Below are 27,010 nucleotides of genomic sequence, written 5' to 3'. Positions count from 1 at the left end.
GACGAATCCTGATTTATCCTCTGCGACGTATGCGTCTGTAGATTCGCTCTGGTAAATCCCAACGGTCCACGGTTCACGCGCGCTCGCTCCCTCGCTCCACGGGGCGCTAAAGCATGTCCCGCGAGCACTGACTGGAGGTGCCCTTTCTGTCTTTGTTAGTGTGCGCGGTGCTGGAGGATGAGGTACTCGGACCCCACGGCCGGCAGAGACTTGCTGGGGAACAGATCTCTGTGCTTCATCTTCATCTGCGCGTTCGGCCTGGTGACCCTGCTGCAGCAGATCCTCTACGGCAAGAACTACATCAAGAGGTAAAGCGAGACCGCGCCTTTCTTCATCCTCTAGAGGTGGGCAATATGACGGCGTGTCGTCTTTACCGTGATGAACAGCAGGCCGAGCGTAAGCGGGAGGGTATAGTTCGTGACGGACGCTGACAAGCTGCATGTGTGGACTTGGTGGTGTTGTCCATTTTAGACTTGAGATGTGTGCATGCCAAGGTAGTGCCATATTGCCCACCCTTTTTAGCCTCTTGCAGCGTGTGCGGGGATTAGAATCAGACATCTGAGTGTAGCAATACCCATAAAAATATGTACAAAAAACAACAAACAGAGAGAAGATGGAAGATAGTGTCTGGAGCAGGTCGCTGAGACCCCCATCCAGACGACACAGCGTGCTCAAGACGTTCATGTCTTTTTTTTTTTATTCTACGCATGTGATTTGTTGTGTTCCCCGAGGCTCGAGCTTCACAGCCATGCCATACACAGTCCACTGAGAGACTGTCTATGCAGCGCCACGCTTCTGGGGCTATTATTGTTTCCTCACAATCTCTTTTTATTTCCTTTATTTTCCAGCGCTGTACTGATCATACATCTTACATAAGACTCGTGCCAATGCCGTAGCAGACGCAGACCTCTGGAAGGGTCATTTACCCCTAAACATGTATGTGTACATGGAGACCTTTCCATGATGGCACTGATGGCAGTGTGGGATTGGATCCCTAGTGATGCCTAAACGCTTGGGGCATGTATACGAGCACGTGCCCCTGGTCCATGAATTATACATCTGAATTACAGCCGAGCATCCAACACATTTCTACCTTCAGCTACCCGCCCCTACACTCCAGATCAGACAGGGGGTTCTGAAAGAACTGACATTGAGCATGGCTCATCACTGCCAGTGTGGGTTTTATGTGTGTGTGTGTGTGTGAGTGTAAAATGGCGCCTTTCTTGCAGAGAGAGCCCCAAGTGCATTATGGTTCCTGCGTGACAGCAGACGTCCATATGCTCCTTTGGAAGCCCCCGAGCCTCTGTTCCACCCACACCCACGTCTCCTTCCCCCCTCCACCACCACCTCAAGCACTCACAGGATTCATGAGATCAGAACCATGCAGACGCAGATAGCATGAATCCTGCCCACAGTCCTGCTGTCTGCACCGCAGTGAGGGAAGTGTGTACTTAGAGCTCTTACTCTCTACAGTGTCCTTCTACAACAACCCTCTGCACTCTTCTGGACAGAGGGGGTGGGGTGTCGTTGAGTGGGCACTGGTCTGGTGTAATTGAGTTCTGGTGCCAGCACCTAAAAGTACACACCTGTGAATGTGTGTGTGTGTGCGTGTGTGTGTGTGTGTGTGTGTGTGTATGCGTGTGTGTGTGTGTGTGTGTGTGTGAGATCAATTGGCCAGGAGATGCTTAGTTTGTGAAAGAGGTGTTATCTGTAGTAATGGTTTGTTGTTTCAAACATTTGCTAACATTTTGGCCATTGCTGATAATCAGTTGCTAAATTCTTGTGTATTTACAATCCATGAGTTGCAGCTGACATCGCTGTGTAGAGTAGCCGCCATTTTGAGGATATTTTTAATCACATATTAATCTTTTAGTTCTCATTTAGACATTAAAGGCAAAGAAATATATGCATGGATCCCTGATACATTTATCTGTGTCGTGTTTGTAAACAGAGCGCTGTTCATTTGTAAGTCAGTAGAGGAGCTTGGGCCATGTCCCAAAAAGAACCATACTTCCTGCATAGTGCACATCACAGGTAATTAAACTAATAATACTGCACCCAGACAATAATAAGACACTAATTCAACAAGGAGGCAAAATTTTAAAGCTGATTAAAATCATTTTAGAGATACAGCACACTACGTGAGTGCATAAACTATTGTTTTCTCACTGACACTGTGCCCTACAGAGGTTGTAGGAAGACATTTGTGATACAGTGTGGCATGGAAACATCTCTCACTGATCATTCACATTTTTAAGCAAATTGAACCAATTTTTTACATTTTACATCACGGAAATAATTTAGATTATTACAGTCACAATAAACAAATATTCTCCAAAAATCTTCACTCTCAGAGCGTTGGGACAGTGGGATCACATTTATTTACCCTGCAAATGGGGAAAGTATGAGACAAAGGAATATGTGACTTGTGTCTGTAGTTTATTACATGCTAAAACAAACAGTTTTAACAAAGGAACACTGAAGCTTGTATATGGTCTGTGAATAACTCACTCAGATTTGGTTAGAAGGGCAAAGAAACACATTAGAGTCTGACATGATAACAGGTTTCTATTACAAAAACGGCTAGCAGAGTTTTTTAACGTTTTTTTCTCCTCGCTTATGCAACCCCCTGACGCAGAGGCAGTGAGCTTCTTTGCTTTGGAGTCTTTTGAGCCCCTTTCTGGCACGGAAAAAAGGAGCTGTTTATGAGATAAATTTATCTGTCTTTCCTATCTGTTTACATTATTGCTGCGCTCTGTAACCAGGTCCCCAATATGGGATTCATGAAAAAAATTAAAAATAAAAATCATGTGACTGCAATCCATGGATAGGAATGATATGTATCTGCTGCCCACTAACTACTGTAGTTTCAGTTCATAAGACTCCTTAAAACTACACTCGAGTTTTGCCCTATTAGGAGAGGGGAGATTCTCAGTGGGAAATGTGTCGTGAAATGAACTTTCCCTTGTAATTTTCTCAGAGGAGGACAGAGAGAAGCACTGACATGACTGATCTGGAGCAAAACAAAACACAAAAGAGCTACTTTAAAAAGAAGAAATGACCCCAGGACCCCACGGACAATTAATCCTTTCCCAATAGGGATTTAGATTCATCCAGCCATAAGATATGTAGGGTATTAGAAGAGGATAGATAAATTGCTGTACAACTGAGCCATGTTCTAGTGCTCACCAGAGACCATCAAATCTGGACCTTGGATCCAGTATCTAGGCCAGGATTTTTAAAATGGCCAAGTAGTATTATACTATTATAGCTACAACTGCTAATGCACGTACCTGGTCAGGAATACTGTCCTAAACACTGTATTAAACACATTTAAAAGACACTTTTAAATGTGCTTTTTGTAACAAGATCCCATCTGGCTCTGGATATGACCCAAGGCCTTCCTAACCTTGAGGTCAGTGTGTGAAACTCTGGCTTAGACTGTCATTCGTGGCACTCATTCTGAACCAGTCATAAGGCTCTCTGCAGCAGGTTTTATTGAGCACTGAAAAGGCTGAGCCAGCCGCCTTCAGCAGGAAGAGAAGTGACTGTCAGCTGTCAGTAGTGCTCTGTCTTCTTCCAGTGACTTGTCTTATCTGGATCTGAAGCAGAAGCCTCACTCCACATTGACTTTTTCTTCCTGTGGCGCTTAGAATTAGGGTTTTCACTTTCTGTCCATTATTTGTGATTAGGAAAATTGAGTGCTCTTTTTATTCACTTTCAGCTGTTTGGAGGACTTAGAGTATCCTCTGGTGGACTACTGTTTTATCTGAATTTTTTATACCGTCATACTATCTCTAAATTTTAACACTGCAATTGATATTATCTGTCAGCATAAAGTTGAAGGGTTTTCAGACTGCATATAAACGTACACCTGTGGTGGGCTTTTGTTGTTTACCTCACTCATTGTCAGAGTGTGACATCACCAGTCATTGACCACCCAGAGAGCCCCCTAACAGTGGCTCTCCCAATGATGCGTTCCATTTACCTCAGAGTTCAGATGTCGGAGCTGGGAATGATGGCATACTCAAGCTGAGCTCATTTCCATTAGATGTTCAGAGAACCCTATGCCATATATGTTTTAACTGTTAGCTTATTCCTGGTTAAATTTGTTTCCGACATAAGTTAATAACAGCACATTGTGCAATGTTTTACGCATTAAAACACCATTAAAACACATTCACATATAGCAGCTGGGCACTGCTGTGTATGCCTGATTTATTGAGACACAAATAGATTGAAGCGCTAATAAACTATATACCTATACTGCTTTTACACACTGTTCCTATGCGGGCAGCCATCTTAGATTCTGGACTTGGGGCTGGTGGGGCTGCAGTGACTTCCAGTGTAGGAACTTGTGGGGGGTTTCCAGTTTTAATATTCTACTTGGAGCATCCGAGTTTGACTGGAGCATACATACACATAACAGCATACTATTTTTAACAAACAGCCAGGTAATAACCAAACAGACACAGAACAGAATTTTTTTTATTAATAACAGTAATTCTAATTCTGATCCTGATTCTGTCCATGATGTCAGTGTTGGGGGCTTGAGCCCAAGGTCCACCATATTGTGGCCAGTCAGCTTCTAAACATTCAAATGGCTCACACACTGTCTGTGTGTGTGTATTAGTGTGTGTATGCTCATTGAGATTAACCATAAATTTTGTAATCTGTGCCGGAAGGCCACGGCCTAAGTGTCCTGTGGCCATGTGCTAACTCTAAAATGCACAGCTCTAATCTGAGATTATGCTCCTACTGTAACAGAAAATATAACCAGTCTGTAACTAAGATTTAGGCTAGCACTCTAATCCAGATCACATGGATTCACACACATATCTAATGAACCAACCCAGAGTATACAGATACTCACTCCAAAAATGGCTGCCATCTAAAATGACATTTTCCTAGGTATAGGCTATAACTGTTCTGTAATCCAGATTAGATGCAGGGTAATGATTTGATGATATTTATGCAATCATAATTTGAATGCATCATATTTAGGCATTTACCAATATATTTTATTCTTTAATTTACTTCTCTGCATCTCTGCAGGTTTTTCTTAATTTTGATTGATTTCAATTTAACAATCGATATCAAATGATTGTCTATGTTCTTCAGAATTTCTCAGATAAACATAACATTGAGCCGATGAGAAACACTGCTCCAGAGGTCCTTGATTTATGAGTACTCTGTTCTTCATTTGGACCTTTTTACATTTCATATACCAAGTAACATCATACAAACAATACCTGGAATTGCTTCAGTTTAGCAAAAAACATAGCCTTGAGATTTTCTCCTGTATTTTCATGATGATAGCAACAATTTTGTAATGGTTTGGTAAATGCATGGAAATCAGAACTCAGAACACTTGCCCCAAAAGGATAAAAGATAAGTTTGTCTTATAGATCTTTGGGTATGTTTACCATGTAACTAAAAACTCCATTCTCCAATAAGGTTGGGATGCTGTACAAAATGTAAACATGAAATGGAAATCATTTAAACCTTATATTTCATTGAAAATAGTACAAAGACAACAGGGCGACATGGTGGTGCACCTTTTTCGGTACCTTTTTTGTCCCATAATAAACCAGTTGTTTTCAATATGTGAAAAATCTAGACTAGTTTAGCATCTAGACACTCATATTTAGGAGCTATGCTTTTGTAATCAATACAAAATTTGATCTGGCATTATCTGGAGTTCAGCATGTTGCTCCAAACCAGTATATATTGTTCAGAATTAATGGTGTTTCAGCAGATGTGCAAGCCAACCATGTCATGTGCACTAATGCAGCCCCATATCGTCATGAATGCTGGGTTTTGAACTGTGTGCTTATAAAAAGCCAAATGGCCAGTCTCCTCTTTAACCTGGACTAAGCAGGGGCCCATAATTTCCAAACAGAATTTCAAATTTTGATTTGTTGGACCACAGGATATGTTTCCACTTTGCCTTAGTCCAACGATAAAGAGCTTGGGCCCAAAGAAGGCGGTGGTGTTTATAGATTGTATTTATATATGCCTTTTTTTCCTTTGCATTTGCGTGTTATAATAATAATAATATTCTTTATTTGTATTACCACCTTTAGCACACTGCATAAACAAATGCAGCGCAAACTGCTTTACAAAATGATAAAATATGAAAAGGTAAACACCATGAAAAAACATTCTCATACAGTGGTTGGGCAGAGCTGTGTATGACTGATTTAATGAGACAGATAGATAGACGTGCTAATAAACTGTATAACTCTATTGCTTTTACACACTGTTTTTATGTGTGCAGCCATCTTAGATTCTGGACTTCTGGTGTGGGCTACACTGACTTTCAGTTTAAATATCCTACTCAGAACATCAGTTCAGCTGCTCTCAGTTCAGAGTTTGACTGAAGCATACATACACATAAATGCATTCTGTTTTACCAAACAGACACAGAACGGAAATTTGACACACTAGACCCATCATCATTTTGAAATACCATCATCATTTTGAGGTGCTGTCCACATTTTGAGATGCAGTTGACATTTTTAAATATTGCAGTATAAGGTATTACCCAAGTCTAGCATCCACCACACATAAACATCTCTGTTCCTCAAAAATGTGCTTGAGTGCTCTTTGTCAGGTAGCCTTACTTGACTCATTAACATTGATTTTTCAAGTGATGATTAATTATTAAAAGGGCAGATGGCAAAATGATCTGTGTAGGCATGCATACTCCAGGAATCAGCCTCTCTGACTTGCTCTCCTTCCCACATGAATTGCTGAATTTAGAATAGCCCCACCCCTTAGTCTCTCCCATCTCAGTGCAGGAACTGTTTTGTGAAAGCACAAAGGTGAGGTTAAACCCAGCAAAATAAACACAACAAGCATGAAGTACTGAATAAAACGTAGAAGAAAGAGAACTTAGCGAAAGCATCTAAAAAGCAGAGATTCCGCTCCTTGATCCTCTCTGATGTGCACTCAGGGTCGGGGTGAACAGCAGCTGATTCCTAGATAGCTTCGAAGATGTGTACAGACCCACATGAAAACTGTAACACTTGTTGTGAACATACACATACACCTCTGACAGAGGTACTAATCACATTTTCAGCTTTAAAGACTGGAGAAATGTTAGTCAAGTTGTTTCTTAATAGTGAAAAAAAATGGTTGAATAAAAGCAACAGCTTTGGGGTTAGGGTGGTTAATTCCATTAACACAGGATGGTGGACATCATGCCAACAAATTTTAATTTGTTGGACGACAGGACATTTTTCCACTTTGTCTTAATCAATCTATAATGAGCTTGGGCCCAAGAAGGCAGTGGTGTTTATGGATTGTGTTTATATATGTTGGTTTTTTTCTTTGCATTTGCATGTTATAATAATAATAATAATAATAATAATACTCTTTATTTGTATACCACCTTTCACACATAAATGAAGCTCAAAGTGCTTCACAAAATATGAGAGAGTAAACAGTGTAACAATTAATGTAGTGCCCTAAACAAAAATAAATGACTGAAAGTTACCTTAGAGGAATGCTGATTTAAATATAAATGTTTAAGGCTCTTTTTGAACATGTTTAGAGACTAAATGTGTGGGAGGAAGAAATCTCCAGAGCTTTGGGCCTAGTGGCTGAATGCAGCCTCCCCAAACTTCAACTTAGGTTTGTGTTTTGAATTTGTAACTGCATTTGAGCTACACACACGTTAAATTCAAATTCACAAATGTATTGGAAGGGTCAAATTTAAAACAACAATAACTTAAATTCACAAATGTTCAATATGAGATAATGTAACGCTCAGAAACCAGACAGAAAAGTTTCATTTTTTTGATTTGCATTTAGATAATCTTTCAGCTGGATGGACACACCCTTTTCAATGATTTTTCCAAAAAAAGGATGTTAGATATAGGTCAATAATTGTTGAGATTAATGGGATACAGATCTCCTTTTTTTAGTAATGGTTCATCAACTGCTATCTTAAGAGCTGCAATGATTGATTAATAATTTTTAGAGTGTCATTATACACTGAGCTCAGAACCTGCTTGAAGAAGGAAGTTGGTAAGGGGTCAGGGGGACTTTAGTGATGAAATCACATCTAAACGTGTTCATAACATGGAAAAAATATTACTATTCGGGTAATAACTGGCATTAAATTTAGCAGTCCAATGCTACTAGGATTATGTTCTGCCTTACACTAATGAACATGTCACTCATAAATGTTGCAAACTCATTACATTTGTAAGCTGAGCCATTTTCAGATAAGACATGGAGGATGAGGTTAACTAGCTGGTATATACTTCAAAAATGATGTTTGTGTTATTTTAGATGAGTCAAATAAATTGGAGAAATAATCTTTCTGAACTAAATTTAATTTCACCATGTTTTGTTATACATAGCACAACAATTTACCAATGTTGACTCGTTCTCAGCCTGCCTCCAATCCTGTTTAAGAATTAAAATAGCTGGAGTGGAAATAATGGAGTGCTTCTCCAGTGTAACCTAGTACTGCCTGAAATGACTTTTGTTACTTCCGGTGCAACAACATCCGGAATGTAGACGCCAGTTTTGAGTGTAATAATGCAGGTGTGTAGGAGTAAGGGAAGGAGGTAAGTGCAGGAGGATTTATTACAATAACTTAAAAGGAAAATAGACAAAAGGGACGCTAAACAAAAGGGCAAAACACAGAAGCTAAGGAACTAAACAAAAGGGCTAAATACAGGGGCTAAGGAGCTAAACACAAAAGACTTGGCTAAACACTAAACAAGGAATCTAAATATAAAACACAAGAGCTAAACACAGAACAAGGCTAACAAGGCTAACATCAAGGAAACAAACATACATACAATGACCCTCAAACAGGAACCAATGACAAGGACAACACCAACAAGAAACACTTAGGTACTAATTAAGATACATGACATTAGAAACACAAGGGAAGGGTATCACATGACCAGGGAACAATCAGGAAGCAGACACTAGACAGGGGGAAACAGTCACATGACAAGGGGAGCACAGAACAGAAACAATGCAAAACAGAACACAAAACAGCTTGTTACAGTGAGACAATTCTTGATAAATGTTTGCTTTTCACTGTGTTTCACTGAGTGTTCTTGTATATGATAACATTGATCCAAAACTGCAATTTAAAAAACTTGAAATGATCAGATCTAGAGTTTGCTTATGAATTGGACCTGATACATGTTGTATGAGACTTAAGCAGCCTCATAATGTACATTTTCATGTAAATATTAAAATCCCCGATGATTAAAACATAATAAAAAAAAAAGTTAAAAATCTGGAGAGCATATCTGTAATGTCTTTGAGAAATTGGTGTGTAGTTTATGTGGATGGTAGATGACAAGTAATAGAGCTGGGTAATTACTATTCAAATTAACCTTGAATTTTTTATATTTTATATTTTTAAAATTTTTGAATTAATTTCACTATTTGCCATTGCGGACTTTTAAATAATCGAGAACCCTTGCCTATATTTACCTCTGTTAAACACAGGTTCTCTGAGGTGGTCATATCATTGATCTGTTACAATTTATATACCAGCATTTTGTTGCCCCATCCCAACTTTTTTGGAAGATGTTGATGGCATCAAATTCAAAATAGGCATATGTATTTTAAAAATTAATAAAATTTTAAATATAGAGTTAAATATAGAGTTTAAACGATTTCAAAGCATTCTGCACATCACTACATTCTGTTTGTGTTTTCTGAAATGGGGTTTGTAATGAACTTGATCCTAAAACGTTCCTCAGGACATTCATTAACACTGAAGAATACTCACATCTCTCCTTCTGGACTAGAGGATGTCATGTACCTTAAGAGAACACAACTGGACTTTAAAACCACTGTTGTACCTTTTAAGGTACATTTACAATGTTTGTACATTTAGGAACAATAAGGCACCTCTACCATACCCTTTTTTCTGAGGAGTAGCGGGATTGCACACGGGATTAAGTGTGATCTAGTTCCACTATCAACAGTAATATTATTACATTCATTCATTCATTCATTATCTGTAACCGCTTATCCAGTTCAGGGTCGCGGTGGGTCCAGAGCCTACCTGGAATCATTGGGCGCAAGGCAGGAATACACCCTGGAGGGGGCGCCAGTCCTTCACAGGGCAACACAGACACACACACACACATTCTAATATTATTACAGCAAAGGGCAAAATCCCTGTTGATGAGCATGTGTCTATAAACCTTTCAATGTGTACTGTATGTGTGGAGATATTTCCTCTTGTTTCTGTCTCAAGGGAGAGAGACTTTCCACAGTTGGATATTAATACTGCTTAGGCTTAGTGTCTTGGCAGCAATCTTAGCTCACTTGCACTGAAATCTGTTAGCATGTTGTAGGTGTTAGCAATGTCTCCCCAAGAGGAAAGCACTTTCAGCACAGAAGAGGGCAGCTATTTAACCAACTCCTTCACATGTAACTAGGTCTAATTGTGTGTGTGTGTGTGTGTGTGTGTGTGTGTGTGTGTGTGTGTGTGTGTGTGTTTGTATGTGTGTATGTATGCATGTATGCTTGGGTTTCTTTTTCTGCTGCTGTAAATGCAAATTTTAAATCCTAAATGCACTGCCTCATTCTCTCACTAGTGGGCAACAGTTTACCCGCCTCAAAGGAGACGAGGTGGGCAACTGGAGCGGCCTCGTTAGTTACCCCGATGATGGAGGAATGAAGCCAGCCAGAAATGGGAGGAAAAGGTACAATGCAGCACTACTAAAACAACTTGACCACACCAACTACAACAATCTACAAAAAAAAAAAGAGAAAGAGAGAGAGAGAGAGAGAGAGAGAGAGAAAGTGAACACGATCAATCATGAATGCCCCTTCATGCATGTTTTGAATCTGATTAACATCAGTGCCTGTCAGAAGGGAGTGGCAATTAACATATTTACTAACAGCACAGCCAATCAGAGAGGGGGTGGGGGGCTAATTAAGGTCCATTGATTAGACTACGCAGAGGGGTTTGCCAGGCCAAGTGAAGGTGAAGTGACCAGAGTGAAGAGGTATCTTTCAGAGGAAAGCCAAAGGGGGCTAATGGTTGATTTAAACCCACTCGCTAAGAGCTGCCTATGACGCTAACCCACCTGTCTGCATGTTGACAGATGTGTCCGTCAGAATTTTCAACACTCAGAGAGCTCCATAGTTATGGTGCCCTGCCTAGCCGATTTTAAGAAGAAAAAAAAAGAAAAGAGAAGGTAGGCCATTGACGATGATGGCATCTCCAATCAGTTTCTCTTTCTTGCCACCCACCCCTTTTCCCCCTCTTCTCCCCATTGGGGAATGATGTCTGTTCCTTTTCCATCCGGTCTGAGAGGGTGCATTCGTTCACTGCCCTCAGAGCTTGGAGCACTCCTGGTCTGCTTGTGCATGTTGTCTGAACCCCTCCCTCCAAACGCCACCACCCACCCTTTGGAAATCAGACTCCATTAGTCACCCCAGCATCACCTTCACCCAAGCCTGGTGATGACACTGCAAGTCCTCGCTCTGTTCTCGTGCTTTCGCTTTGTGTTTCTCTCTGTTCTGTCTCCCATCAGCCCTTGCTGCTCATCTCCAAGCCCCACCCCCTCAACCTTCCTGGCAATGTGCACCTGTGTGAGTGTGTCACGAACACAGCACACTTGTTTGTGAGCGTGTATATGTGTTGTCACCACTCCTGCCTATCTTCAGTCTCCTGTCCTGCATTGTCATGTGGTATTCGACTGGGATCTCACTGTTGCTATGTTTTTGGTATTTTTTTTTTACTTTACTGACATCAAATGCGGGTGACGCCTCTGATCAAGGGTCACGACCATGTATGCTGAATGCTCCTTGTTACCAAGTATGCACCACTCTAGGCTAAAGCACAGTCATATGTTCATGAGCTCACTCCAGTCTTGAGATGTATGAATTTGGTGTTTGTGTTTTTTGCTTCCAGTTTTTTCTGCTTCTATTTCCGTTCTCACCATTTATCGTTATGCATTTCTGATGCCTTCGCTTCTCTCTCATGTTTGCCGTAATGTGTTTGGTTTCATAGTGTCATCTGTTCAGAAACATGCTGGCTCAGATTCACAGGCAATATTCGTTCAAGAGAGATCCACCGACCCACCATAACATTATGACCACCTCCTTGTTTCTTTACTAATTTTCCATTCTCCCAACTCCACTGACCATACGGAAGTATTTTAGGTCCACCTGTTCCTCTACATACTTGTTTACCCCTTTCACCCTGTTCTTCAATGGTCAAGAACTCCAGAGGACCACCACAAAGCAGGTATGATTTTCATGGTGGATCATTCTCAGCTCTGCGTTGATTGATGTGTTGACAATGTTAGTGTGTGTTGTACTGGTAGGAATGGATCAGACACAGCAGGGCTACTGGAGATTTTAAAGCCCTCATTGTCACTGCTGGACTTAGAATAGTCTACCAATAAATAATATCTAGCCAACAGTGTCCTGTGTCCACTGATGAAGGACTTAGAGGACGACCAACATAAGATGTTTGGCAACATGTGAGCTACTGTTCTAGAGGTCTAGAAGTTGGACTAATGAGGTAGGTGTGTCTTCTAGAGCGAACAGTAAGATTAATAGCACAACATACAATAACACACCACTACCACATCAGTGTCACTGCAGCACTGAGAATAATCCAGCACAAATCATACATGCTCTGTGGTGGTCCTGTGGGATTCTTGACAATGGAAGAACAGGGTGAAAGGCGGCAAACAAGTATGCAGAGCAAAATATGGACTTCATTTCGTAATTTTAGAACTACAAAGTGCTCCTGTGTGGTCAATGGAGCTGAGAGAATGGACAATGAATGTAGAAACAAGGAGGTGGTCATAATTGTTAATGTTATGGGAAAACCATCACTCTGCTTGCGGTAACACAGAACACTGATACACCAGGCCACAAGTAACTCTGAAATTCAAAAAGCCTTGTTGAGGGAAACCCAAAATGGGAAGAATTTAGAACTTTTAGAACTCAAGTGTGTAATCTCCAGGGAGTCCCCAATTATGTCTTGAATTTCAGAGTTCCTCGTAGTACAAGGGCTGGATTTGTTGTAGCGCAAACAGACCAGTGGTTCCCCTTTTAACAGTGAGAGATATATGTGCTCCCACAAGGTGCTTAAACACAGCCAAACTGCAACCATACATAGTTATGGTAAGTGCTACCAAACAAGACCATTTCATATCTGCTCATATAAAAATTTGATTTCATAGCTTTTAAGCTGATAACATCTTGGCTCCAGAGCTGTGTAAAAACAGCTGCCATTTTGGCTTTGGACTAATGCGATTAGCAGCCATTTTGGCTATATACTAATGTACAGTGAATGGCCAAAAGCACTACAGCGAAGCAGAGCCAGTGTCCATTAGTGTCCATTTTAAGCTTATTAAACCTGAATCACTTGGTACTTAAAATGTTATATATTTGAAAGCAAGAGAAGACAAAAGAGATTTAGGCCTCAATAAATTATGACGTCCATATGTCCTGACATAACACCACGTTGTGGTTCTCTTAATCACACACTAAATGCTGCTTATATCTACAAGCAGGCCCGTTTCCGGATATTCTGGGACACAAAATGGCATCCTCTTTGGGGGACGCCCACAGATTTCAATCATTCACATGATGAGCCATAACATTATAATGACCTTCTTGTTTCTGTAGTCATTGTCCATTGGATTCACAGCACATTGCTGATAGCTAAATGTCCAAAATGTACCACATTTTTTAGGGGACCATGGTATTTGCATGAGAAACAGGACAATTAAATAGTTGTAGTAATAAAATATAATATTCTTAAACTATAATATAAAAAGTTATTTTAACAAAGTGAACAATGACGTAAACAACACTTGAGAGACCCCCATGTAGGCCTGGGGGCGCTAAGAGACCGCTCCGTCGCTTCCAGCAAGAAACGGCCCTGCCGAAAAACATCCTTGTGGTTTTTTGTTCTGCAGTGGAAGTGGACACATTCCCATAAACAACACACGCATCTCTGTGTCTCTGTGCTTTGTGTCTCTGTCATCATTGATGTAATGGGACCCCTCTGAACCCTGCCTCTCCTGAAATACAATCAAATTCTGAAGCCATTTGAACGTATGTAGTCAGCTGTAGGTGTGTGACAATGTGTGTGTTTCTGTGTGTGTGTGTCTTGCTGAAGGAAGAAGAAGAAGACATCTAGGAACCTAGCGGGCAGTAAGAACGCTAAAATTAGCCGTGTCTCAAAGCTGAGGGTGCAGCCAAGGAAGGTTTTGCCAATGCAGCACTGAAGGCTCCCCCATGATTTAAGCGCATATAACTTCGGCAAACTGAACTTTTGCAAAATGGAGTAAACTGGCTTCTTTTTTTGTTGCTATGTCTGTCTAGTTTTCAGTAGCTGTTAGCATTAGTAATACTATTAGATAGAATACCTTTAATGTTACTGTATACAGGACACAATGAAATTACAACTGCCCACACCAGTGGTATGCTAACCTTTATTCCTAGGGCACTTTGTTACCAAGGTCCTATGATTCCAAAGTTTTTAGTTGTGCGTGTAATATATCATATTTTAATATGTTCAACTAAATAAATGCTAAGAGTTCTTAAGGCTATGATTAGCGTCAATAATATCATACAGGGGGACAGCGTGTTTAAGGCCTGGCTGGGTTAGCCTCAGGGAGATTATTAGTTGGTTAAGATTATTTTTGAGATACTATTCCATGGAGTTATCTTAGAGGACCACATCTGTTCAGTTTCCTGTGACGAACAAGTTATTTTCCCACCACTAGCACATCACTGCTTTCTCCTGCTGAGCAACAGCCTGGCTTCCGTGCCCACGGCAGAGCTGCCCAGAACTCTTCCCCACCATCCTCCAAGTCCAGTTCCTGTGTCTCAGACGTCACAGTAAGAGTGTGAAAATTGGACTTTCTACAGAAGGACACACTTGGCGGAAGAGGAAATCAAGCAAGAACACAAGGGCATAAAAACACAAGAACACATGCTAAGAGCCTCTAGCTCCAATTTGGTCGTGGTCCCTACGCACAAACTGAATGTGTAAAATCTGAATATGCACATTTGTTAATTATATCTATTTTTCATTTTGACAAAACAACAAAGGGCTGAAATATGAGGCAGATTTATTCTCTTAAACCAGAGGTATTCAAACGTTTTCCTCCAGAACCCCCCTTGGCACTTTTTAAAGAACTTGGGGGCTCCTCTCAACTAAAATATGTGTGTCAGTATGCTGACTACTATAGTGTATGTATTAAAATAATAAGTCATCCCATTTGTCTAGAACTTTTATATATAAAAATAATGAATTAAATAAGAAGCAGTACATATATTCTACTCTATTTAGCACAGATTTTATTTCACCACAATCTCTCTCTCTCTCTCTCTCTCTCTCTCTCTCTCTCTCTCTCTCTCTCTCTCTCTCTCTATCTTTCTCTCACCCTCACTCACACTCACTGAATTGGATTGTGGAAAAATATTCAAACATTAAAAAATAAAAACTGTTTTGTAACAGAGTCGTCCCCCCACAGTTTGAAGATCTCTGTCTTAAACATTTAATGAGGATCCTGGGATTTTAGGCCTGAGCTCTGCCAGTGTTTACAAGGCTACTCTTACCTTGACTGCAGCCCTCACTTTGAGACACATCTAATATCTCAGTTACTCTCAAAGAGAAGCAGCCTTTTTTTTTGTGAGTGTGTGTGAGATCAGGGATTAGGTTAGCTGCTGTGTGACTATGTGTATCCTGGCAGGTATCTGGAAAATGCTGATGGACACCTACCATACAATTCCAGCACCTGCAAAGAACTGCGGCAAGAAATCACAGACGTCAAAGTGCTCTCCATGTGAGTCTCTCCCTCCCTCTCTCTCTCTCTCTCTCTCTCTCTCTCTCTCTCTCTCTCTCTCTCTCTCTCTTTCTGTCTCTCTCTCCCTCTGTCTCTCTCTCTGTGCTGAATCTCAGATGTCTGCAGAGTGGGCTCTCCTGAGGGAATCATATTTCTCATGAATGTTTCAACTCAAAGGAGAAAGTCAGTGAAGGACATTTATTCAGGGACAAGCTATTTCTGTTCTCTCTCTCACATCCTTTTGCCTGTCTGTCCTGTACATCTCCATCTCCCCGCTCCTTTCTGTATTTACTGTGATTATGCTCATTCTGCCGGCCATGTGTTTCAGGGTGAAAACTTCAGAGTTGTTTGAGAGATGGAGAAACCTACAGGCCTGTTCATGGGAGCAAAACAAGGAGGAGACAGCCAACTTCAAGTGAGCATGCAAACACACACACACACACACACACACACACACACACTTTAAGCAGGCCTTACAGTGAAATACAAGAACTAAAACAAAAATTGAGCATGTATAAATAAATGAATGAATAAATATAAGGAAATAGAAGAGGCTCAGTAAATCTTCCTCAAATAAAACAACATATTATTGCACCGGTTTAACGCCACACATTTCTCTCTTTCCGACAGGATGTCTCTGTCGCGGTGCTGCAATGCGCCATCCTTCCTGTTTACCACACGGAGAAACACACCTTCTGGCACCAAGCTTCGCTATGAGGTGGACACAAGTGGCATCTTACACATCAGCCCTGAGATATTCAAAATGTTCCCTGAAGTAAGTGTATGTGTACACAAAGCCTACACAACACACATCACATACGTCACACAGACAGTGGATATAAGCTTTTAGACTGTTTCTAGCATTCCTCTCTGTTCCTTCCTTTGTCTCCTGCTTTTGTGTTGTAGCATGTGACGGTATGTGGAACAATATCCTCATCCTTTGTTTGTTTTGACCACAGTCAAACACAGCTGGACAAACCCAGTTTATTTAATTGTGGTCAGAAATGGACGTTTTGAACAACAGCACACATGAATAGGAATATTATGACCATACTGACTGCGTTTATCTTTCCTCTGTTTAAACAAAACTCTGACTGTTCCAAGTCTGCTCTGAATAAACTCTAACAATCACAGTGCACCCAACAGGAGACATGGAGCACATAGAGAGCTCAGACCATATTCTGATTTATTTCACTCTGTTCACTGTGAATGTCGGGACTCCTCCATCATCAGATTTACTCCAGGAGAAAAAGATAACTGTGCTGCTAGCTGTATGGCCACTAGAGGGCCTGCAGGAAGAGACTAAAGCAGTTGTTCCCAAATTTTTCTGCTGTATCCCCCTTTTGTAGATGAGAATATTTTCGTGTCCCCCTTTCACACACCCCCGCCCTGCCCCCCCCCACACACACATGCCTCCCCGTTGTCTGTTACTCCAAAGCTTCACTAGAATTTATTTATACATTCTTAAAAAACACACATAGCTTGTTTGCCTTGCTACGCTCCCCTGCCCCCCACTTTGGGAACCACTGGGCTAAAGAGGGGCTACTGAAACAAGCCGAAGAAATTGCTGTTTTTTCTGAATTCCAGTGAAGCACAAGTTGATAAGTACTTGTTGATAATTGGGTATGACTGAATGACATCGGCAGAGCCTTTGATATTGAAAATTACAACTAAGAGAATGATGTCTCGTTGTGTTGATTCCTCGGTACTCACCCCTAGTGAGTAACATGGCCCCTATCCCCTTGAATGCTCTGCTTAATGTGTTTACCTTTGTTGATGTCTTTTCACTTCAATACATGTAAAGGCAATCACTGTTTTAGGAAGCAGCCTTGCTGTGTCCCTATCTGTTGACTGCCCTGTGTCTATGTTACCATTATGCAAGGTCCTCAAGCCTTGTACATCCCTCCCTCACTGCCACACTGCTATGAGATCACAGGTTTAGCTGCAGCAGCGTCTGTGTGGCCATGCCCAGCTGATCTGGCTTTCTCCACTGCCTAGGAACTGTTTCAGGGGAGCAGCCTCATCCTGGCAATGGTTGCTTAGCAACAGCTGCACACTGGGATCATAGTTTGACAGCATCTATCCCTAAAAATAATACATGTGTCTGATCTCCCCCTGTAGGATATGCCCTACTCAAAATCCCAGTTCAAGAAGTGTGCCGTGATCGGTAATGGAGGGATTATTAAAAACAGCAAATGTGGGAAAGAGATAGACTCGGCCGACTTTGTTTTTCGGTAAGAAGAGTCCCTGAAAATTTAGATTAACGAGTTAGTTCCTTTATTCCTATATGAGTTAGATTCCTTTATTGTCATGTATGCCACATTTTTCTCTCTCTTTCTCTCAGATGTAATATTCCTCCCATCTCTGACAAATATGCAGCTGATGTGGGAACCAAGACTGATGTGGTGACCATCAACCCAAGCATTATCACAGAGAGGTAAACACACACACAAAGATATATACACAGATTGGCCTAAAAAATCACACACTCTAATATTCTACACTCATTGTCCTGTTGTATCAGCTCCACTGATCATACAGGAGCACTTTGTAGTTCTACAATTGCAGACTATACTCCATCTGTTGCTTTGCATACATTCTTATCCCAATTTCACACTGTTCTTCAGTGTTCAGGACACCCACAAAACCTCTACAGAGCACATATTATTTGCGTGGTGGATAATTCTCAGTGCTGCAGTGACACTGGGGTGCCGGTATGAATGGATCAGACACAGCAGTGCTGCTGGAGTTTTTAATCCCCTTACAGTACACCAACCAAAAATATCCAGATGAACTACTGTGTTTGATTTTGCATCCACAAGGTGAAGCAACGTGGTAGGTGTGTCTAATAAAGTGAACAATGAAAATCAGCAGCTCTGCTGTGTCTGATCCACCTATACCAGCATAGCACACACTAACACACCACCAATATGTCAGTGTCACAACAGCACTGAGAATGTTCCACAACCCACTGGCTGGAAACCCACTGAGATATCTTTCTTTTACACTCTTAACGTTTACTTACAGTCTTTCTGTGTGTGTGTTTCTGTTTCAGATTCCAGAAGCTGGAAAAATGGCGCAAGCCATTTTACGATGTGCTTCAGAACTATGAAAACTCCTCTGTGGTCTTGCCAGCATTTTACAACACGCGCAACACAGATGTGTCTTTCCGGGTGAAGTACATGCTAGATGATTTTGAGTCGATGCGAGGCGTTTTCTTCTTCCACCCGCAATACCTGCTAAATGTGCAGAGGTTCTGGGCTGTGCAGGGCGTCCGAGCCAAACGCCTGAGCAGCGGGCTAATGCTGGCCACTGCCGCCATGGAGTTGTGTGAGGAAGTGCATCTCTATGGCTTCTGGGCATTTCCCATGAACCCTGCCGGGATCTTCATCACGCACCATTACTATGACAACGTCAAGCCCCGCCCAGGCTTCCATGCGATGCCGCACGAGATCTTCAATTTCCTACACATGCATTCTCGTGGGATACTACATGTGCACACGGGCGTATGCAGGTGATCCCAGCCCTCATGGTGCTGCTACAGTTGCCATGGAGACCACCTCTGACCCACCTCCCAATTGGTCAGGTTTTGTGTGTGTCCTTAGAGGAACTTCCGGTCATGAGTTCCGTGAGCCAGAAGATTGTGTATTTGTGTGTGTGAATGTGAGCGTGCAAGAATGCTGTATGCTAAAACATCTGCGGTCTTGGTCAAATGACATGTTTTGCTGGTTGCCTTTAACGGACGGTCATTTTGCTGCATAAACACCATCAAAACAAATATAGGCCTAGTCTGTGTTGAGGCCTACGAATTGAGGCAGCTGCCTAGGCATTGCCAATAAGATCAGGGGTTAAAGAGTTGGATCTCCAAGAACGCCACAGCCATCCAGGGTTCTAGATCAAAAAAATCAGATGGCCTCACTGTCTCTGGTGTTTTTCAGAACAAAGTAGCACTAATCAACATAAACATGAAAATATGTTAATTGAAATGACAGGAACGGGCAGTTAATATTCTCCACCAAGTGTGCTGCACAGCATGTGCAGAGACAGAATATTTAGATGTGTAGCTATTCTTCATCTTTTCAAGCTTTGGTTTGGAAGTTTGAATGGAGACCTCCTAGGAACATTTTGGTGGCTGCTGGAAGTGATGTAACTGGGACAACAAGGGGCGCTTTTCAACCAATGAGGAACCAGAATGGTTCCCATTTGTGAATCTGGTTTGGGACAGTTTGGTATGTTTCCACCAACATAAATTGCTGTGCAAACCAGAAAATTCGGTTCCTAGTCTGAGACAAAGAAGAGTTCGTTTCTCATCGCAAACCAGAAACTCAAGAAAGAGCTCGGAGTGTCAAATAAAGTGTTATCACGCAGTGGAGCTGGACGGGTCATTTACAATATGTTAGTAAATAAATAATAGGATATAAAAGAAGAAGATGATCCGTTTGTGTGTTCTGTTCACAAGCTTAGCAGGACAGCTCTGAAATCTGCAACAGTAATACATGTGTAAAATACATCACTATGATCTGATCTCACTGTAAACAAAAAATAAACAGTGACCCTGAACATGACTCTGTCTGTTCATCTCCGGTGCTGGTGCTGTATTTGGCCACAGTGATACTGGAACCAAGCACCCCCACAACAACCCCCACTGATGACGCGTACTTCCCATCTAAACGGGTGGAAATGCAGGGGGGGAAATTTGCTGGAGAGCACCAGGTTCCAAGAATCAGGAACGGAACCAGTTCAAGAACCAAGAGTTCCTTTGGTGGAAAAGAGCCATGTGTGGACCCCAGTTCTTGAGTGCAGTGATGAGGTAACTACTGCATGCATAAATGGTGCCAAGATCCTGACTCTCTGAGGTCATTAAAGACCCTTTGGTATTTCCTGGAACGTCTGAATGTTACCCTGAGTTCTGAAATCATTTCTGTGCTCCTGATCATCCCCATCTTTATATAAACTGTCACTCCCACTCATTTCCTCTCTACCTAATAGCTGATGTGTGGAGAGAGTAGTGGCACGGATCATGTGCTGGTATGTCCAGGTGGATACTGTGCATTTGCAGGTGAAGGCAACTCCCTTATGTCCCAAAGCAAGTAAAGCGCTGTTTGAAGGGGTTGGTGGGTGTCAAAAAGTGATGTAGAAGTGAAGCCAACATTCATTTATTGATATGTAGACAAAGTGCTGACTTACTTTCACTTACACTATTTAACCAAAAAGTATTCACTCACCCATCCAAATAATTGAATACAGGTGCGTCAACTCAATGACAGAATGGGATCAGTAGATTGAGTGCATAGTGCATAGAGGTTGGCAACTTTCTGCAGAGTCAACCGCTGCAGCCCTCCAAACCATGTGGCCCTCAGATTAGTTCGAGAACAGTGCTTAAAGGGCTTCAAAGAATGGGTTTCCTTGGCTGAGCCACTGCATCCAAGCCTTATATCACCAAGTGCAATGCAAACCATCTGATGCAGTGGTCTAAAGCACACTATCACTGGAGTCTAGAGCAGTGGAGACGTGTTCTCTGGAGTGATGAATCACACTTCTCCGTCTGGCAATCTGATGGACTTGTCTGTCTGCGTTGTGCCAAGTGTAAAGTGGGGATTATGGTGTGGAGTTGTTTTTCAGCAGCTCTGCCCCTTACTTCCAGTGAAAGGAATCCCTAATGCTTCAGCGTTTTGGACAATTTCATCCCCCCAACTTTGTGGTAGCAGTTTGGGGATGGCCCCTTCTTGTTCTAACATGACTGCACACCAGTGCACAAAGCAAGATCAGTAAAGACGTGGATGAGCGAGTTGTGGAAAAATTTGACTGGCCCGCAGTCTTTGACTTAAACCTTGTAAAACACCTTTAGGATGAATTTGATGTGAGACAAGAAGCCTGACTCACAGTCCTCACAAATGCGCTTCTGGAAGAATGCTCAAAAATTCTCATAAACAGACTCCTAAAACTTGTGGAAAGCCTTCACAGAAGAGCTTACATCATATTAAATCCTATGGATTAAGAATGGGATGTCACTCAAGTTCTTGGACAGGCGAAGGCATACGAGCGAATACTTTTGGCAATATGGTGTATAAAATCACCAAGGCATGTCATGTGACCAGGGGTATGAGAGCTTGTGTGTTTTGCTGCCTTAAAGGCCAACAATTTATTATTTCTCTGCTGATTTTGATATAGTGCAATTTTGTCAGTGGTGTCGCTACATGGTGCTTGTTTTTTTCTGTGCGAGGTGAGTTCTTTTGTGGCGTTGTTTTTTGTGATACAATAGCTTTACAAGTCACTCCGCGACAGGTCTATCAGGAAACCCTTCTGAGGCCTATGTAAAAATCTTATAGACATTGTATAAGTATTTATCTTTTAGTTATAAAAGACCTATCACTATCATAGATTTGATTATTAATCTGATCCAAACTAGACAAGGTTCTTTCACCTATAGATACAATTATATTTGTGAATAGAAGTGTCACAATTGCTGCTGTATCATTTATTCACAAATGCACTGCTTGCAACAGTTCATGCAGTTCATCCCATGGAGGCAGTGCAAGAACAGATTCTCACTTTATAGTTGTCAGAGTAAATACTTTATAAATATTTATAAGCATTTTATAAATATTGATATGTGCAGTTTATGAAGACTTTATGAAAATTGTCTGTGGCCCTTTCACACTGAAGGACTGTCCATATGTAGAGATTAGTCTCAAAATATGTAAAAAAAATGCGTAAATGTTAATCCATCAATTAAACACTAGTCACAAATATGTTTCACCATCAACAAATAAATATATCACAAACTCAGCATCTCGGCCTGCCGTTTATACAAATACAGTTATATATAATTTACACTACATATACTTGTAAAGTCACAGTCTCCAAATTAAAATGTATAAATTGTTGAATCTGCATTAGTGGATCAAGCCACACGTTTTGTTCCGTATTTTTGAGATTAGACTGTTAAGATTGATGATTTGTTTGAGACAGTGATAAGCTCTGCTGCGCTTCCTTAGCAGATAACCCCATGTCTCCTAAACAGAAAATGCGTTTCTCATTGGTCATTACTTTTATTAAGCCAATCAGCAGCCAGATTTAGCTGTACATCATTTACTTCGGTAGCCAATGGAGTCGCAGTCCCGCCTACAAGGGTTTTTGCGGCGGACCTGCAATAAATCGGTGCTGAAAAACTGGGGAAAACGAGTGCCGCCTAGCGGTAGCTCATTCGCCTGCTGGCCACCTCTGGGGTTGAGGCTGCATATGTTTGTGGATCCAGTGAAATGCGAAAGGAATCAAAATCCAAAAAGTCCGCAAGAGGAAATGAACAAAAAAAAAGGTCACAGAAAATATGCAAGAAACTTGATCCACAAATGCAGATTTAACACTTTATAAATACATTTTAAACTAGAGACTGTGACTTTACAAATATATGCAATGTATATTTCAACAATTGCATTCATTTTCACATAAAATGATATTTATGAAAACCAAAAACACACGTATTTATGAATTTAACTGTGTTTGTACAAATTTCAGACCGTGAGACACAGATTGGGATGTATTTATTTGTGAATGGTGAAACATTTTTGACGTGTGTTTAATTGGTGGATTAACATTGACACATTTGTCAAGTATTTTGAGATTAATCTCCCGGACCAACACAGGCCATTTTAAATTGATACACGCAATGTTTCTCAAGCTTTATACACAAACCAAGGCTTTTCTGTCTGTCTTCTTCTCCGCGGCGCTTGTGTATTACCATAACAGCAGACTCCCGGGACTTCAAGTGATCAGAGGATTAGGAGGTGCTGTTGTCTTAGGCTTTGTTAACAGCGGTTAAAGGACACTCTGAAAAGCAATACAGCACATTGTCAAGCTTCAGCCTAACTCACTACCTGCCTTCCCTTCCACATAAAACACCACGTAAGGTCAGCTCATGAAGACCAGGTCAGCATTTGAACAGCTGGTTCATACTGTGTTTGTGTTTGACTCAATAATATGCATATATTCATATGACTCTCACGCAATTAGGAGCAACATTCTTTTACAAATATATGATGTGGCTTGACTTTTGCACTTTTACTGATTTAATTCAAGATCAGTGAGAGGGGCTTAAAGCTATTCCAGGGTTCTTCAAAAGTTTACAATCAATAACCAAATTGTGGTGTTACAAATAAGCCTATTGTAGTTAGTACATATGTTATTAGCTTTCATAAACATAAACAATGTAAACATGTGTTTTGTCTGTTGGGCTGAGGCACTCATGTAAATATTGGTGCTTTTCTACTGCATGTTGCTGCTCTCCTTGACTCTTCATGGCTCTTCTCGGCTCTACTCGCTTGGTCCCTGTTTTCCCACTATAAAGCCCCCTCACCCTGAAAGCTGATGACATCACAAAACACAGTCTCTAATGGGAACCTACAAAACTACAAAAATGGCAGCAGTAACAGTAATCATTTTCTACTCACTGTATATTCATGTTTTGTAGTTTTTGTTGCTAACGAATCACGGCTCCTTACACAAGTTTAGACAGATCTCTGGATTCATTCGTCAGCCACCAATCCAAAAAGCATCTGAACCTCTTCCAAACACATAGGTGCACTTTAATGTGCTACCACTGTGAGTCGGATAAAGCAATGTGATCACTACTTAAACTTGTTGCAAGATGCTAGTTTGTGTTGGAGGTCTGCATTTTGCCATGTAGACAATCAGCGCTCTGTAATATTTACATGTCACATTTAGTTCCTACTCTGTTCACTTGGAACCAGGCCAAGTAGGAATGAGAAAAGTACAGAGCCAAGCCATGTAGGTAACATGTAGTAGAAAAGTGCCATAAATTTACCATCACATGGGTACTAGTTTTAGTGACAAGCAACAAATCAAACACATTTTCTCTTCTACAAGCAAATGAGTTATGACTTGGAGATGGGACTAAACAAAATGACTGGTTCTAACAGATCCTCAAAGCAATTACAGAGCTACAACGTCCAATGTGAAGCAGCCCTGAACTTGACAACAAGAGACAAACGTGGAGTGCCATCAACAACATTTCACCATCTAGTGTGAATGAAGCACAAAAACAGCTTGAGTGCCAATGCAACCACCTTGAGGAAGATTTTCAACCTGCTAACATGACTGAGTGGGTTACAAGCCAAGTTTATGAAATGTTTTCAAAACAGTCTAAACAAATTAACTGGGCTTTTATACTGAACTTTTGCCACTCACTTTGAGGAGATTTGAATTTCCAGCTGATCCTGAGCTAAAAATAATGAATCACATTGGAAATTTTATTTAGTCAAAGCTTAGACTGGGACATTATTCTTTTGTCTTTCAACTGTGTCTTATGCCACATGGCCTTTTATGAAAAGTCACTCTGAAAGTCATACATCATGGACACTATTGGGAATGTTTATGGAGAAGTAGGACTAGTGAACATACTCTAGAACTGCAGGGTGCACTGTGTGTATTCATGCTCACTCACTTTCAGATAATTATATACACTGTGATGCAGAGGGAACATTTTCAAACACAGGTTCAGTGTCATATATAACTGTAATGGAGAACACTGGATTGGTGGATTTCACTGGTGTTCATCAGACCCCAATTTAATTTTCCTCCTGGTTCACAGATATATCAGATTTACCACTTCTCAGTTAACCATTTACCTTATTTTTTCACAACATATTTAACCAACTCACTACATGAAGAATTTACTCCCCTAAGAGTGTAATTTAGAATTTAATGGGGCAGGATAAAAAGGATTTGAGTTGGTTTGGAGGACATACTGGAACGTCAGCTTAACTGTACATATGTGTAATGCTTGTGTCTTTTTATCAAACCTGTAAATAAAATAATTTTGAATTATTAAAGTTTGCATTCTTTTTGTCTTTCTTTATCCATGTCCACATTCACAGGCCTCCCCTCTGACTTTCAGAGACGATGTGTTCGATCAGATCAGTGTTTTTGCTGGAGGTAGTGACAGAAGCTGGGATTCAGAAACATGGACCCCTGAAGGTTCTACATATCGAACGCCCTGCAAGGCCAATCAAATCTGTAATCCTAAAAACCCTGAATGCTTGGCACTGCAGGTGGGATTACTACCACGCAGCTTGATGGCCTAGGGTTTCTCAGTTGGATAGAGAGCTGCAACTAAGGAAGCATTGTGTAACTGAAGTTCACCGGCGGCAGTTTGAGCCGCGACGCCAGCCGTGTTTTTGCCCCCCCCTTAGCACTCATGACTGCAATGCGGACATTCTTCTGGGAGCAGCCGTGTATCTAAGAAGACAGCTCAGAGATCTTATCCGCAAGCTTCTGAATCTTTTAGCCACCCATCCACTGTTACCAAAACATAGTGCTCTTCGCACTGACAGGCAAGGGTCGCCAGCTGGGCTGTTCTCTGAGCCCCAGATAACTGCTTGGGCCACAGTGTCTGCAGATCTGTGGTTTCTTTCAACATTAACATCAGGGTATAGATGCCAGCTCTGAAAATCAACCCCCTCATTCATTCATTCACTCATTATCTGTAACCGCTTATCCAGTTCAGGGTCAAGATGGGTCCAGAGCCTACCTGGAATCATTGGGCGCAAGCCGGGAATACACCCTTGAGGGGGTGCCAGTCCTTCACAGGGCAACACAGACACACACACACATTCACTCACACACTCCTACACACTCCTACGAACACTTTTGAGTGTAGAATCTAAAGGATGCATATTTCCACATTCCTGTTGCGAACGCACACCTCTGTTTTCTCCGGTTTGAGTTTCTGAATCGCACGTACCAATTCCGAGTCTTCCCGTTTGGCCTATCTCTGGCCCCCACGGGTGTTCACCAGGTGCATGCAGGCAGCTTTGTCGGGAATGAAAATCTTACCTTACCTGGATGATTGATTGATATGTTCTCCCTCGCAGGAGCTGCACCCATTTTTACGCATCTCAGTGGCCATCATGTTCTTGTTCATTCAGACAATGTGACAGTGGTTTAAAATATCAACCACCAGGGCAGCACTTGGTTCCTGTCTGCCCTGCGTCTGACTTGCTGCATTCTCACTTGGGCATTTCGGAGGCTGGCATCACTGCAGGCAGTTCATCTGCCTGGGACTCTCAACCCGGTGGCAGATTCTTTGTCAAGGAAGTGGTTCAACCTGGGACAGTGGCAGCTGCATGCAGAGATGGGGCATCCAATCTGGGACAGCTTTGCTGTGGCTGAAG

At 41.5% G+C, this 27,010-nt stretch overlaps 1 protein-coding gene across 2 annotated transcripts; it reads left to right on the top strand.

The window, feature by feature from the left end:
* On the top strand, window positions 1-25,634 carry st8sia5 (ST8 alpha-N-acetyl-neuraminide alpha-2,8-sialyltransferase 5). Of its 2 annotated transcripts, XM_066646067.1 has the most exons (9): window positions 1-308; window positions 10,590-10,697; window positions 11,103-11,195; window positions 15,726-15,818; window positions 16,147-16,233; window positions 16,449-16,593; window positions 17,940-18,052; window positions 18,163-18,255; window positions 18,874-25,634. In XM_066646067.1, exons 1-9 carry the CDS (start codon window positions 178-180, stop codon window positions 19,334-19,336), a joined length of 1,326 nt encoding a protein of 441 aa, XP_066502164.1. In that variant the 5' UTR covers window positions 1-177; the 3' UTR covers window positions 19,337-25,634. The 2 variants fall into 2 exon arrangements, with proteins under 2 accessions (XP_066502164.1, XP_066502165.1); XM_066646068.1 differs by lacking the exon at window positions 11,103-11,195.
* Window positions 25,635-27,010: the final 1,376 nt, after the last annotated feature.

The sequence above is a fragment of the Hoplias malabaricus genome, chromosome 15 (genome assembly GCF_029633855.1).
Source record: "Hoplias malabaricus isolate fHopMal1 chromosome 15, fHopMal1.hap1, whole genome shotgun sequence".
In the NCBI taxonomy this organism is placed as follows: Eukaryota; Metazoa; Chordata; class Actinopteri; order Characiformes; family Erythrinidae; genus Hoplias; species Hoplias malabaricus.
This window is presented reverse-complemented; position numbering and strand designations above follow the sequence as displayed.

Coding starts and splice junctions, on each gene's coding strand:
- st8sia5 (XM_066646067.1), top strand. CDS start 178: ATGAGGTACTCGGACCCCACGGCCGGCAGAGACTTGCTGGGGAACAGA. Junction 11,196..15,725: donor AAAAAAAAAGAAAAGAGAAG/GTAGGCCATTGA, acceptor GTATCCTGGCAG/GTATCTGGAAAATGCTGATG. Junction 15,819..16,146: donor GACGTCAAAGTGCTCTCCAT/GTGAGTCTCTCC, acceptor CATGTGTTTCAG/GGTGAAAACTTCAGAGTTGT.